Raw genomic sequence first — 13,832 nt, 5'->3', positions numbered from 1 at the left:
CCACTAGCCACATCTGTGTGGAAAAGGTTTCCATGAAGGCAGAAAGCATGAAAACCACCGGGCCAGAAGTTTCCCCTTCCAAATATTGGCTAGAGGCCCAGATAATTGTGCTAAAGACAAACTAAACAGAATTCCATTTCTCAGGAGCTATGTTTGAAAAGTTCCCTTCTATGTTAGTGCCCTAAGAAGGGAAATGCCTCTCCAAGAAGCAGCACAGGTACAAACCTGGGTCTCGGGGCAGGTTTTGAACCTGAACTTCTGCAAAGCTCTTATTAATGTTATCTTTACTTCCATCAAAGCCAGCCGCACACCAATGCAGCCTCGAGGGCCTGCCCCAAAGGGGAGATAGGAGAAGGGGTGGCGCTTCTTCTTGGCTTCCACTGTAAACCTGAGGCAAGAAGATTAAAAAGCAACACGAGTAACGGGCTTTCTTTGGAAAGATTAATAGGTCCATGGCAAACATGCATCTTTAGAGTTCAGAAGATTGTGGAGGCAATGGTAGATAGCACCCAGCGGCGATATGTATGCCATGTAGCCATTCCTGCCAGTTTCAACAAAGTGAGAGGAGTAGTGGAACATCCATCTTGAGAAAAAGCATTACGGCAAGGAAGCCTAACACGTGTGTGTGGGGGGAAATACCTTTCTGGGCAAGGACATGGTGTCTGGCTAGCACATGGGATAGTCTTTTAAGGATCCGTAATTCAGCCACTGCTAGCGAAGGCAACAGTGTGAAAAACCATTTGGCATATTTCCATGCCATGCAAAAATACAATGTGATGACGAGCTGTCCATATTATAGTGCAAGCTGTTGCATGGATGGCTGTGTCACAGCAAGAACGTGTGAGCTGTATCTCAATGAGAATAATGCAGGAGAAAGGAGTAAAATGCATTATTTGATTGATTTGATTTATACCTCACCTATCTACCCAAAAATGGCACTCAAGGTGGCATTACAGGGCTGTACAATCAAAATAACTGTCCAGCTGAATATGGCTGCAGTCTGGTGAACACAAGAGGGTACCGTCATCTAGACCTTACCGAATTAGTGGAGAAACCAAGGCCTACTGAGTTAATTATTTCTGTCTCTACTTCACGAATCAACTTTTCTTTCATTCTTACTTTCTTTCTTTGCCATGTGGGAAATAGCATTTGATTTGATTGGGGTGAAGAAAGGAAAAGCAGCAGCCCACATACCTCTCGGGAATAAACTTCTCAGGTTCTGGCCAGATGGTTGGATTGTAATGGAGGTTTCCAACAGCAATTTCCATGATGGCACCAGCAGGTATACGTTGTTTCAACACTAAGCAGTCTTTTGCTGCTTCCCGGGTGAATCTACGAGAGCAATAGGTGCATACTTAAGAAATAAAAAGACAACAGCAGAGGGAAGGAGTGCGTGAAGAAGGCTTTGCATGTAAACCATCAAGGCTTGGCTGGTGTATGAGTGCAGAAAAGGGGTAGGAAACATTGTGTCCATGGGCACCAATGTGCCCTGGGCCCCCTTCTTGGTGCCTGCCAAGGTGTCCTACCACTCCCACTGTTCTTTTAAAAAATTAACACATTTTCTTACCAGCACCTGGGATTGCTGTGAAATAGGTTTGTGTTTGTGCTGAAAACTGTGAGTTCACAGGAATTGTTCGCTGTGTTGGGGCTCAGGCCCCACTTCTACCTTGTACTCCATCTTTTGAATAGGTTGCTTGTCCTTCATCACACTTTCCATAGCAGCCATTTTGTGGTGGTGCCCAGGACAGGTTCTCAAATTGCCAAATGTGCCCAGCAGCCTAAAAAGGTTGCCTAGCCATATTGAAAATATGGCTAGGATTACTGAACAGAAAATAGTCCAAGCTTAGGGAGCATGTTTCCAGAATATGGCAGCCAGGTTGCTTGCTGAGACCTGCTAGAATTTTGATAGTACTTAAAATACCTTGATTGGCTTCCAGTTTTATTTCCAGGCACAACTGAAAGTACTGATTATAATTGGGCTGAGACAAACGTTCTCAGGTAAGAACTCAGAATAATTGCCTTTTCCCCATGCTGAGATCCACAGCTGAGGCCCTGCTTCAGGAGCTGCTGCCTTCAATGCTCCCTCCTCCCCAACGACTATGCCTCTAGTCCTTTCCCAGCCACAACTGACTGGCACCAACATTGCTGTCCTTCAGGTGCCAAGTTAAAACTGTCCTGGTTTCCCATGTTTCTTGAGATAAGATAATATGGTCCTGCCTCTTCTATTTTTAATCGTTGATATTTTCAGGTTGTTTTGTTTTTATCTGTTTTGAAAGTTTTATCTTTGTATTGTTTTATGTCAGATGTAAGCAGCCTGGGACATCTGCTGGTAGAAAGGCATGGAAGGTATTTTTAAAATAAAATAAACCATTATCTCACTAAAGCTTGCTGCTACACAGTCCTATAGGGCCCAAAGGGGCTGGCAGCTGTCCCCAGGGCCTGTTTTGAAGGACTATGAGATGCTAGATAGTTCCTTCTCAGTGCTTTGTGCCTTCTCTCTGCTGCTGCATCCATTAGACCAATCTCAGAGCAATACCTTCAGATGGATGACCCAAGAGAGAGAGAGACATCTCAGGATGCGCTTTGGGCTTTTCCCAAATAAAACTTAGTTCCAGCATCCTGAGATGTTTCTCCCTTTCTTAGGTTCATCTTGGATGTTTACCTGCCTTTGCACATACACCCTTCTGATGGAGAGCCTTTTGGATCAAAAGGCAACACAGAAATCAAATAAAAACATCAACAATCTAGCAACTCTGCCAGATTGAAGGAAGAGCCATATTCATAGTGTGTATTGGTGTGAATAGAATGTATCAGAAAGAAAATCTGCCTTTGAAGCAGAGATTTCGACTGTTTCTACTAACCTGAATGCCGGCGGATACATGCGCAGCGTCTCTGCTATCACCATATCCAGGTAGGGGAGTTCATGTATGTTTTGGTAGTCAGGAACATCCTGGGTAGGGGACAAGGTGGGGCAAAAGTGAGATAATGTTATGTAATTGTGATTTATACTGAGAGACTGATGTCCCACTTTTCTGTCTCTTGACAGGACTCTCAAAGTGAGTAAGTCATTCGTCAAGCACAATGAAACAGCATAGAAACAACAGAAACAAAACAAGTAGCAAGTAACAGCTGCAAAAACTACCCCTAAGATTATTTCAAATTATCATGGAGTACCTTATTGAAATGCACATCTAAAAACTACAGTTTTTACTTGAAACCTGGAAATCAAAAGGGAGGAAGCCAGATAGGTTCCCTGTGGGCAAATACTTCAAATGTCTGGGTACCACCACCCAGTAGACCCGATTTGCCTACTCCACTACCTGCCACACAATATATAGTTATGAAACATGGAGCAGGGCTGTCTCTGATCACTGAAATATATTTAGACCACAAAACCTTAATGAAATATCGATTCAGTGTGGCCTAGTGGTGAAAATGTTGCATTTAGACTAGGGAGACCCGAGTCTGAGCCGTCTTTCAACCATGAGGCTCACTGGATGACTTTAGGCAAGTCACTGTCTATCCTACCTCTTGGGGTTGTTGTGAATATAAAATGGGGTTAACCCACCACCACCACCTAGTCTGTGATGGATTAATCTCACTAAATGAAGGCCAGGCTACAAATGTGATAAATAATGTGCGCAGAGTGGTAGGTGGCAGTATTGCAACTGAAACTCTCCCCATGACCTGAGTTCAGTCCCAGCAGAAGCTGGGTCTCAGGTAGCCGGCTCAGGTCGACTCAGCCCTCCATCCTTCCGAGGTCAGTAAAATGAGTACCCAGCTTGCTGGGGGAAAGGTAGTCATGACTGGGGAAGGCAATGGCAAACCACCCCGCTATAGTCTGCTATGAAAATCCCAGCGTAAGCAGGCGTCCCTCTAGGGGTCAGCAATGACCCGGTGCTTGCACAGGAGGAACCTTTCCTTTCCAAGATGATCTGAAACCTGCCTCCAGCGGACAACCTACCCATTGTGGTAGAGTTCTGATCCAACAGCAGAAACTGCTGATGGAAATGGGGGAACATTATATTTGCTGATTCCCTCCTCCCTCTGCAGTCTCCTGTGCCCCTCAAATCTGGTACGGAATCAGATTGGGGGAGCCCTCCTTAGCAATGGGGGGAGGTGGTGCGGGAGGTTGCAGTGGGGTGGGGGTGAAATGGTGAAGATCACCACCTCCCAGCCCTAAGCACCAGTGGGAGCATTTTGAATAGAATTCCTGCCAGGGAATCTTCCCTGCTGGAAGAAACAAAGCTGTCCTATTGTTCTTTGTGTCCTATGAGTATCATCTGGATTTTCCTCCTTGAGCACTAAAATGTCTTAGGCACTCTCTGGCCAGAACTCCAGTGCTTGAAAATTAATCATGAAAATTACTCATGCTTGAAAATTAGAAAAAAATATGGGTGGCACATTTCTGCCCCCAAAGAACTGCATCATGTTTTTCTAGCAATTCATACTGATCTATTCCTGCCCACTTTCGCCACTGGGAAAGGCCCAAAGGCATAAGCATAATGTCCTTTTATCAAGTTCTGGTCTAGGAAAATTGCTGCAACAGTAAAATGGTTATTGAGTCTTACCAGGTGAGGGCAGCAAAACTACATGTAAGACCTTGGTGAATGAAGCAGAATACTTTGAATTCAAACAGGCTAGCCTAAAAACTGACATACTGCTACAAGACACTTTATGCTCAGTTAAGCCAAACATTCTATAAATATCTGCTAGGGCGGGGGGGCTTAATCACAGGAACCAGATAGTCCTTTCTTCACTTCTGACTTTGGCTTTCTTGCATATTTTATTGATTGTTTTTCACACGTTATTTCTCAACAAAAAGTGCAGAGAAGAAATGGTGCCTGATTCTGGGAGAGAAGGGATGGCAAAGCCGACTCTGGCATATATGGCTTCTTGCTTTTTTGTGTGTGCCACCAGGGTCAGGAATGGGTCGTGGTAAACATAGGGACTGAGAGGCTGCGGACTCCATCAGGCAATGGCTTCTTCACATGGGCTTCTTCACATGTATAAAGGAAGCAATGATCAAGGATGCATGAATCGTGATCTTGTGCATCTTTCCTCCACATACTGTGTTGTGCCCACCTCAAGAGTACACACTCCTGAACGCACATCCTTTGACATGCAAGTTATTCATCCAATACCCTGGAGCACGGGGAGAATGGGCAAGCCATTTGTGCATCCCCTATGACTGCTTCCCTTCATTTATTTTATTATATTTTTTATCTACCCCACCCCACCCGGTCCCATTTTATCCTTGTAACAACATCGTGAGGCTGAGAGAGGGTGACTGGCTTAAGGACATCCAGTAGGCATAATGGCAGAGGGTTTTTTCAGCCTGAGTCTCTTACTCCTAGTACCGCTATGACAAACTTGCAAAGTGAACCTCAGAATATGCAAAGGCCGTGCATCATCTGCAAATCCAGCCCAATGGTTGGTTCGTTCTCTCTCTCTGTCACATAGTCCAGCAATGTACGGGAGAATATTTAGGATCAGCACTGACCTCTTTCCTCTCTCTGAAATGCATCCCTATTTACTTCAGTCAGAGTCACCAAAAACGCCAGCAACATTTCTTGATCACGCAGATCAAAGTCCACCAAGACATCAAAGAATGAAGCCTGGATGTCTGACCTTTGCCAGCTTCTAGGAGCAGGATAATCCACTAACAAAACTAGATCCATCTCTGTTTCATGCCCAGGCCAACAGAGGTCAAGGAAACTTGATAATGTTGGGCAATACTAGCAGTGCTTCGCTGCAAGCGTTTGCAATAACCTTATTGATAAACGCAAGGGTTACAGGCAGGGCAGCAACCCTGGGCAAGATTCACACAAATCTTTTGCAGGTTGGTTTCCTCAACCAGGTTTTGTGTTTTTGGAGGCTCTGGGGAGGTTCCTATGAATCATGATTCATAGTGTACTTCCCCAAACCAGCAGAGCAATGCAGACGTTGGATAAGATCACATGTGCTTGTTGTTCAGTCGTTCAGTTGTGTCCGACTCTTCGTGACACCATGGACCATAGCACGCCAGGCCTTCCTGTCCTGCGCTCTCTCCCAGAGTGTGCTCAAGTTCATATTCATTGCATCGGTGATGCTATCTAGCCATCTCATCCTCTGTCGTCCCCTTCTCCTTTTGCCTTCAGTCTTTCCCAGCATCGGGGTCTTTTCCAGAGAGTTTTCTCTTCGCATTAGGTGGCCAAAATATTTGAGCTTCAGCTTCAGTATCTGTCCTTGCAATGAGCAGTCAGGGTTGATTTCCTTTAGGATGGACTGATTTGACCGCCTTGCAGTCCAGGGGACTCGTAAGAGTCTTCTCCAGCACCACAGTTCAAAAGCATCAATTCTTCGGCGCTCAGCCTTCCTTATAGTCCAGCTCTCACAGCCATACATTACTACTGGGAAAACCATAGCTTTGATTAGACGGACCGTTGTCTGCAAGGTGATGTCTCTGCTTCTTACTATGCTGTCTAGGTTGGCCATAGCTTTCCTCCCAAGGAGCAAGCGTCTTTTAATTTCATGGCTACAGTCACCGTCTGCGGTGATCTTGGAGCCCAAGAAAGTAAAATCTGTCACTGCTTCCATTTCTTCCCCTTCGATATGCCAGGACGTGATGGGGCCAGATGCCATGATCTTAGTTTTTTTAATGTTGAGTTTCAAACCAGCTTTTGCACTCTCCTCTTTCACCCTCAACAAGAGGCTCTTGAGATCCTCTTCACTTTCTGCCATTAGGGTGGTATCGTCTGCATATCGGAGGTTGTTGATAATTCTCCCAGTGATCTTAATTCCGACCTGTGATTCATCCAACCCGGCGTTTCTCATGATGTACTCTGCATATAAATTAAATAAGCAGGGTGACAATATGCAGCCTTGTCGTACTCCTTTCCCAATTTTGAACCACTCGGTTGTTCCATGTCTCGTTCTTACTGTTGCTTCTTGACCCTCGTACAGGTTTCTCAGGAGACAGGTAAGGTGGTCTGGTACTCCCATCACTTTAAGAATTTGCCACAGTTTGTTGTGATCCACACAATCAAAGGCTTTAGCGTAGTCAATGAAGCAGAAATAGACGTTTTTCTGGAATTCTCTTGCTTTCTCCATGATGCAGCGAATGTTGGCGATTTGATCTCTAGTTCCTCTGCCTCTTCGAAACCCCGTGTGTACTTCTGGTAATTCTTGGTTCACATACTGCTGAAGCCTAGCTTGTAGGATTTTGAGCATCACCTTGCTGGCATGTGAAATGAGCGCAATTGTATGGTAGTTTGAACCCTCTTTGGCGTTGCCCTTCTTTGGAATTGGAATGTAAACTGACCTTTTCCAGTCTTGTGGCCACTGTTGAGTGTTCCAGATTTGTTGGCATATTGAGTTCAGCACTTTAACAGCATCATCTTTTAGGATTTTAAATAGCTCAGCTGGAATGCTGTCATCTCCGCTAGCTTTTTTGTTAGTAATGCATCCTAAGGCCCACTTGACTTCACTCTTGAGGATGTTCAATGACTGCACTATCATGGCTATCAGGGACATTAAGAACTTTCCTGTATAGTTCTTCTGTGTACTCTTGCCACCTTTTCTTAATCTCATCTGCTTCTGTTAGGTCCCTGCCTTCTTTGTCCTTTATCATGCCCGTCTTTGCACAAAACGTTCCCTTGAGATCTCCAATTTTCTTGAAGAGATCTCTAGTTTTTCCCATTCTGTTGTTTTCCTCGATTTCTTTGCATTGTTCATTTAAGAAGGCCTTCTTGTCTCTCCTTGCTATTCTCTGGAAATCTGCATTCAGTTGGATATATCTTCCCCTTTCTCCCTTGCTTTTCGCTTCCCTTCTTTCCTCAGCTACTTGTAAAGCCTCATCAGACAGCCACTTGGCTTTCTTGCATTTCTTTTTCTTTGGGATGGATTTCGTTGCTGCCTCCTGAACAGTGTAACGGACCTCCGTCCATAGTTCCTCAGGCACTCTGTCTATCAGGTCTAATCCCTGAAATCTATTCCTCACCTCCACTGTATATTCATAAGGGATATGATTTAGGTCATATCTGAATGGTTTAGTGGTTTTCCCTACGTTCTTCAATTTAAGCCGAAATTTTGCAAGAAGCAGCTCATGATCTGAGCCACAGTCAGCTCCAGGTCTTGTTTTTACTGACTGTATAGAGCTTCTCCATCTTTGACTGCAAAGGACATAATCAATCTGATTTCGATATTGACCATCTGGTGATGTCCATGTGTACAGTCGTCTCTTGTGCTGTTGGAAAAGAGTGTTTGCTATGATCAGCGTGTTCTCTTGGCAAAACTCTTATTAGCTTTTGTCCTGCTTCATTTTGTACACCCAGGCCATGCCTGCCTGTTATCCCTGTGATTTCTTGATTTCCTACTTTAGCATTCCAATCCCCTATGATGAAGAGGACATCTTTTTTTGGTGTTAGTTCTAGAAGGTGTTGTAGGTCTTCACAGTACCGATCAACCTCAGCTCTTCGGCCTCAGTGGTTGGGGCATAGACTTGAATTACTGTGATGTTGAATGGTTTGCCTTGGATTGGTACTGAGATCATTCTATCGTTTTTAAGATTGTACCCCAGTACTGCTTTTCCCACCCTTTTGTTGACTATGAGTGCTACTCCATTTCTTCTAAGGGATTCTTGCCCACAATAGTAGATATGATGGTCACCTGAATTAAATTCGCCCATGCCTGTCCATTTTAGTTCGCTGATTCCCAAGATGTCGATGTTCAATCTTGCCATCTCATGTTTGACCACCTCCAGCTTACCTTGCTAGTCCTGTTTAAAAAGTAGAGGCTTGAGATTCATTGAGCATGGAGGTGGTAAACAGCACCCAATCATGTGGTGGTAGTGTGGAAAACTGATAATGTGACTGGCATTTAAATATTCAGGAAAATGCACCTGCTATGGTCCTCCTCAGACTGTACCATTTTAGAACACAGGTGGCTTATTGCATGCTGGATTTCTTTCCAGTTTTAAAAGCTCCCTACTCACAGAAAATGTGGTGTGTTGGGGAGAAGGATTCCAGCCTAGCTTTCTCTCTGACGTGCCACTTTTCTTTATGGAGAGCTTTTCATCTTGTTTTGTTTTATACATGGAAGCAATGAATCATGCACTACTCCACCTATATTCTGAAGCATTAGTCCCAGGAGTGCTGCAACATGTGTATGCGTACACATGAGATAAAATTACAAAGATTCCATAATTCTACATTTTCAAGAGGGATGGGGCTCTGCAAAAGTAAAAAATGAAAATGCTTGGGCAAGCAAAAGAAAGGTCAGTTCCGGAGTACATCTGCATTGCTCATTTTTGTGTGTTTTTAAAAAACTGTTGAAGGGTGACACTGGGGCCATAGTATCTAGCAGACTTCCCTTTCCATGGGCAGTGAAGGAGTTCTGTTTCCAGAGGCCTCACTGTTGTCCCAATGGAAACTTCTGCTGCTGTCTCTCCTCTGCCACTGCTGCTCTGTTGGTGGTGTGGTGTGAGGGGAAGGGGCACGTTTGGAGCAAATCGAGGGAGATGTTCAAATCCCCAGGATCCCAAACCCTCCCAACGCACCCTGGCTGTTGTGAGCCATAGCAAGTCTTTGGAAGTAGTGGTTCTTCTACCATGAATTCTCCCTCTCCTGACCCTGCAGGATTGCTCTGTTTGTTTGTAAGTTCATTAAAGTTACATTAAACAGGCAGTAACTCCATTATGACATCCCTTCTGTTTGTTTGGGTAAAACCAACCAACCAAAAGTGTTTATTTAGTCCATAGATCTTTCCACATATTAGTAGATAACAAGAGTTATGAGAGCAAAACAATAAAACAAGGATAAATTAAGATGTAAAGGATAAGCTAAACAGAATATGTAATACAACAAATCCTATGCCTGCACTGAGCAGGGGGTTGGACTCAATGGCCTTGTAGGCCCCTTCCAACCCTACTATTCTATGATTCCAAAGAAATTAACTGAAAACGAAACATATATACATACGCAACGTAATCAGCAACCAACTTTACATTATACTAGGGATGTACGAAAATCACTTACCTTTTCGCAGGGGTGATTTGCAGGGGGGGGAGGTGCTTCGCTTCTCCCCCCGAAGTTCAGGCGGGGGGGGGGAGGCGCCCCGCCTCGCCCAGCCGAAATTCAGGCAGGGGGGTGCCCCGCCTCGCCAAAATTCAGGCCAGGGAGAAGCGCCCCGTCTCCCTGGCCGCGAAAGAAAAAGTGGAAAAAACAAAACAAAAAACCCCGTGATAGGCTACGTGACCATTTACGTAGCCTATCACAGCTGACTTTGGAAATTTAGCCGTGGTAGGCTACGTAAATCGTCACGTAGCCTATCACGGGTGTGTGTTTTTGTTTTTGTTTTTTACTTTTTTATTTTGTGATGGCGGCGGTGGCAGCCGGTCAGGAGACCGTCCGCCACCGCCGCCGCGACCCGCTGCCGAGAGTGACATTTGGCCACGGTAATTTGGCCACATCCCGGGGGGGGGCGGGGGGCCGGCGGATAATTTCCCCAACACTTTCAGGGGACCGAATGCCTCGGCGCTCGGCCTCCCGAAGATTCATGGAGAAATTCTCCGCCATCCCTACATTATACACACTGCCCGTACCATTTATACCCCCAACAACTGTTACTATCAGCCATTAATTAACTGCAATCTCATCTTAATAGCTGGAGCAAAATATTTGGCTCTTTGTTCTATTTCTGCCTTATTTCTGCCTATCAACAAATATGAAACGTAAAACCCAACTGTATTTCCAGGCAGCAAAATAAGTAACAGTATAAAATGGGTCCTGATATCATTATAAAAACGACACTCCAATACAACATGTTCCACGGTTTCATACTAAAACAGGAGTGTCCTGTCCTATTGCCCCTTCTCCATCATCAGCGTCTTCACAGGGTTCTCGCCCCCTTCTTAAAAACCCAGTTGTATGCACATCCACCCATCCAACATTCCTCAGTAAAGAAAAAGCTGGATTCCTTGTTTTACTTTCCAGATCTTTTTATTTCTAAGCCAGTGATCAGATTTATGGGACCCAACAGAGATTCTTAAGGAAATTTAACAGTTTAAGACAGCCTTCCCCAACCTGGTGCCCTCCAGATGTTTTAGACTACAACTCCCAGGATTCCTGACCATTGGCCATGCTGGCTGGGGCTGATGGGAGTTGACATCCAAAACATCGGAGGGCATCAGCTTGGCGAAGGCTGGTCTAGAACATTTCCCATGCTGACATCAGCTTTGGTTTAACATCCTTAATGTTCATGAAATTGAGCTGCAACTTAAGTTAATGATAAAGGTCGTGAAATACTTTCCACATAAGAGAATGTTCATTGAAATAAATGGGCAAGTTAGTCATGGCAAACTTAAGCTCCTGTATTCGGGGCGGGGGGGAGGCAGGGTAAGCACAAGCTCTCTGGGTTGGGATCCAAGTCTGTTTGATAATAATCTAACCAGTGGGGGCTGGGGGCCCTGATTTCGGTGGGGCTGGGATTGCATTCTGGGTCAGAAACAAGAGAGGTCTAAAGGAGCTATCCAAGGTGCTGGACCCATTTTGGGGATAGGGTTCAGCACCTTTATACTTCTCTTGGTTCTTACTAAAACTCTGATCTCAAAATCAGAGCCACCAGCCTCCACTGCATCTAACGTCTATGAAAAAGGGATGGGTTCGCCCTTTTCTAGCTCAGAAGAATCTCCAGTCCCTGGCATTGCCAAGGTGCAAGTTGTGCTGGGTGCTAGAACAGCCATTTTCATTCATGATGTAGCCACTTATGGTGGTCAAGCGAACTAAATAAGGAAACAGTCTTGCACTTACCAGGTCAGCAATCTTCTTCTCATGGTGGCGGAGCAGTGGGGAGGGGTGTCCCTCCCCTTCACCCCTCATATAACGTAACATGTGGGGCAGGTGCACATGTTACGTGAGGCCCAATGTGTGCAATTCTTCTCCCACACCAAAAGGGGGAAAGATGGAGCGTATGCACTTAGGGTCCTCCATGCGTAACCCCTGTATCACATGCTACATTTTGTGTATGTTCGACCACGTGAGGCTGGTCCAGGATCTGGACCTCGGGATTTCAGTACAAGACACAAAGCGGTATACTGTCCTTATGGCGTTGGAATCATCTGTTCTTCCTATCAAAATGACACTGGCAACAGACAAATTGCAATTATGGGCGGAATGCAATGTTGCGTAAGCAGGTCAGACTTTCTCCTTCCCCCTGCAGCCTCCTGACTCCTCCTTAAATCCACTCTGGTGGATCCTCCAACCTTCTGAAGCAGATTTAGAGGGTGTACAGGGGGCTGTAGGGGGGAGTAAAAGGTAAAGGTGTCCCCAACCAGTCGTGTCCGGCTCTAGGGTGCGGTGCTCATCCCCGTTTCTAAGCCGAAGAGCCAGCGCTGTCCGAAGACGCTTCCGTGGTCATGTGGCCGGCATGACTGAACACCGAGGTGCACGGAACGCTGTTACCTTTCCCGCCGAGGCGGTACCTATTTATCTACTTGCAATTTCTTGCTTTCGAACTGCTAGGTTGGCAGAACCTGGGGCTGAGGACGGGAGCTCACTCTGTCGGGGCTTGAACTGCTGACCTGCCGACCTTCCAGTCTGCAGTTCAGCGTCTTAACCACTAAGCCACCGCGGCCCCTGTAGGGGGGAGGGGGGATAGTAAAACTCTAAATGGCAAAGTATCCCATAGGGAGGGAGGCAAAGAGAAGGTATTAAAATGGTAAAAACCCTACAAGCAGCTCCATGTCCTAATGGAGGATGTTTTGGTAGACCTCTTGGTGGTACGGTGTGACTTCTTTGCCGGACATTTGAGGACAAAATGGACTTTTCTGTGATGGCTCCCAAACTGAAGAATACTCTCCCTAGAGAGGTCCACCTAGTGCCGACATTGCTAACTGCCCAATGCCAAGCAAATACCTTTTTATTCTGTCAGGTCCTTTAAAAATCTTTAAACTTTTAGCTTGCTGCTTGTTTTACTCCTTACATTATTTTTTCAAATTCACCTCCATGCCGCTGCCTTGGTATTTATCTTCTGCTTTTAAAATGTTGCCTTTACTGCTGCTTTTTATCTTTTTGTTTTGTTTTGAAGTGATGTTATTATATTTATTATTGGTTTAATTTTATTTGTTTTTATTATATGTTGCCTTGAGAGCTTCAGCTATGGGTGACTCAGAAATGGAACAAACAAACCAGGATCAATCTGTCCATAGAGCAGGTGTGAGAAACGTCTTCCAGCTCAAAGTCTGAATTCAATTTCTGAGGTCTTGGGGGCCACAGTGCAGAAGGCAAAGGGGGCAGGCCAAAAGCAAAAGGGGTGGGGCCAAAGGCAAAAGGGCGGGGCCAAAAATACAACAAATACCAGCATATTGTAACTCAAAAGTTCTTACGGCCAGTAACTAAGCCTTAACAGAGGTATTTCAACCTTTTAGAATGGAGTGAGGATCTGCACAAAAGCTGGAAAACCATCAAACAATTGGTGGTTGGGGAGAAGGGGCTGTTGCCATCTGGGAAGCTCTGGATGGCTGGATTTGACTCCTGGTCAAGCCAGATTTGGCCCCCAGGCCTGAAGTTCCCCACCTCTACCTTAGAGCATCACAGCAGCAAAGTCTCACACCATTTTTGCATTGTGATTTTATTTGGGACTTGATCTTGCTTGCCATGGAAATATCCAGTAGTATTTATTGCAGATGTTTTAAAATACGTAATGTTCTAACCTCCTTTCTCCTTCTCCCCACCCCCCCGCCCAATCTCAGCAGACGTTTGTGGTATCACTTAGAAGTCAGACGATAAATTTAAATCATTTCTCCTCCAGCTGGCAGTTGCAGCACGGAGGTGACAGCGCTTTAAATTAAGGTC

General features: G+C 45.3%; 1 protein-coding gene across 6 annotated transcripts in view; it reads right to left on the bottom strand.

Moving 5' to 3' along the window:
* The window catches only part of TBXAS1 (thromboxane A synthase 1), a 353,264-nt gene that overhangs the window by 10,894 nt on the left and 328,538 nt on the right, over positions 1 to 13,832 (bottom strand). For all 6 annotated transcript variants that reach the window (XM_084809555.1, XM_084809557.1, XM_084809556.1 and 3 more), the window contains 3 exons: positions 2,862 to 2,950; positions 1,195 to 1,332; positions 226 to 388 (listed from right to left, as the gene is read on the bottom strand). In XM_084809555.1, coding sequence (XP_084665681.1) covers positions 226 to 388; positions 1,195 to 1,332; positions 2,862 to 2,950 — 390 coding nt within the window. The remainder of the gene's footprint in view (positions 1 to 225; positions 389 to 1,194; positions 1,333 to 2,861; positions 2,951 to 13,832) is intronic.

The sequence above is a fragment of the Heloderma suspectum genome, chromosome 7 (genome assembly GCF_057233095.1).
Source record: "Heloderma suspectum isolate Gila_16-S chromosome 7, 16-S_ref, whole genome shotgun sequence".
Classification (NCBI taxonomy): Eukaryota; Metazoa; Chordata; class Lepidosauria; order Squamata; family Helodermatidae; genus Heloderma; species Heloderma suspectum.
This window is presented reverse-complemented; position numbering and strand designations above follow the sequence as displayed.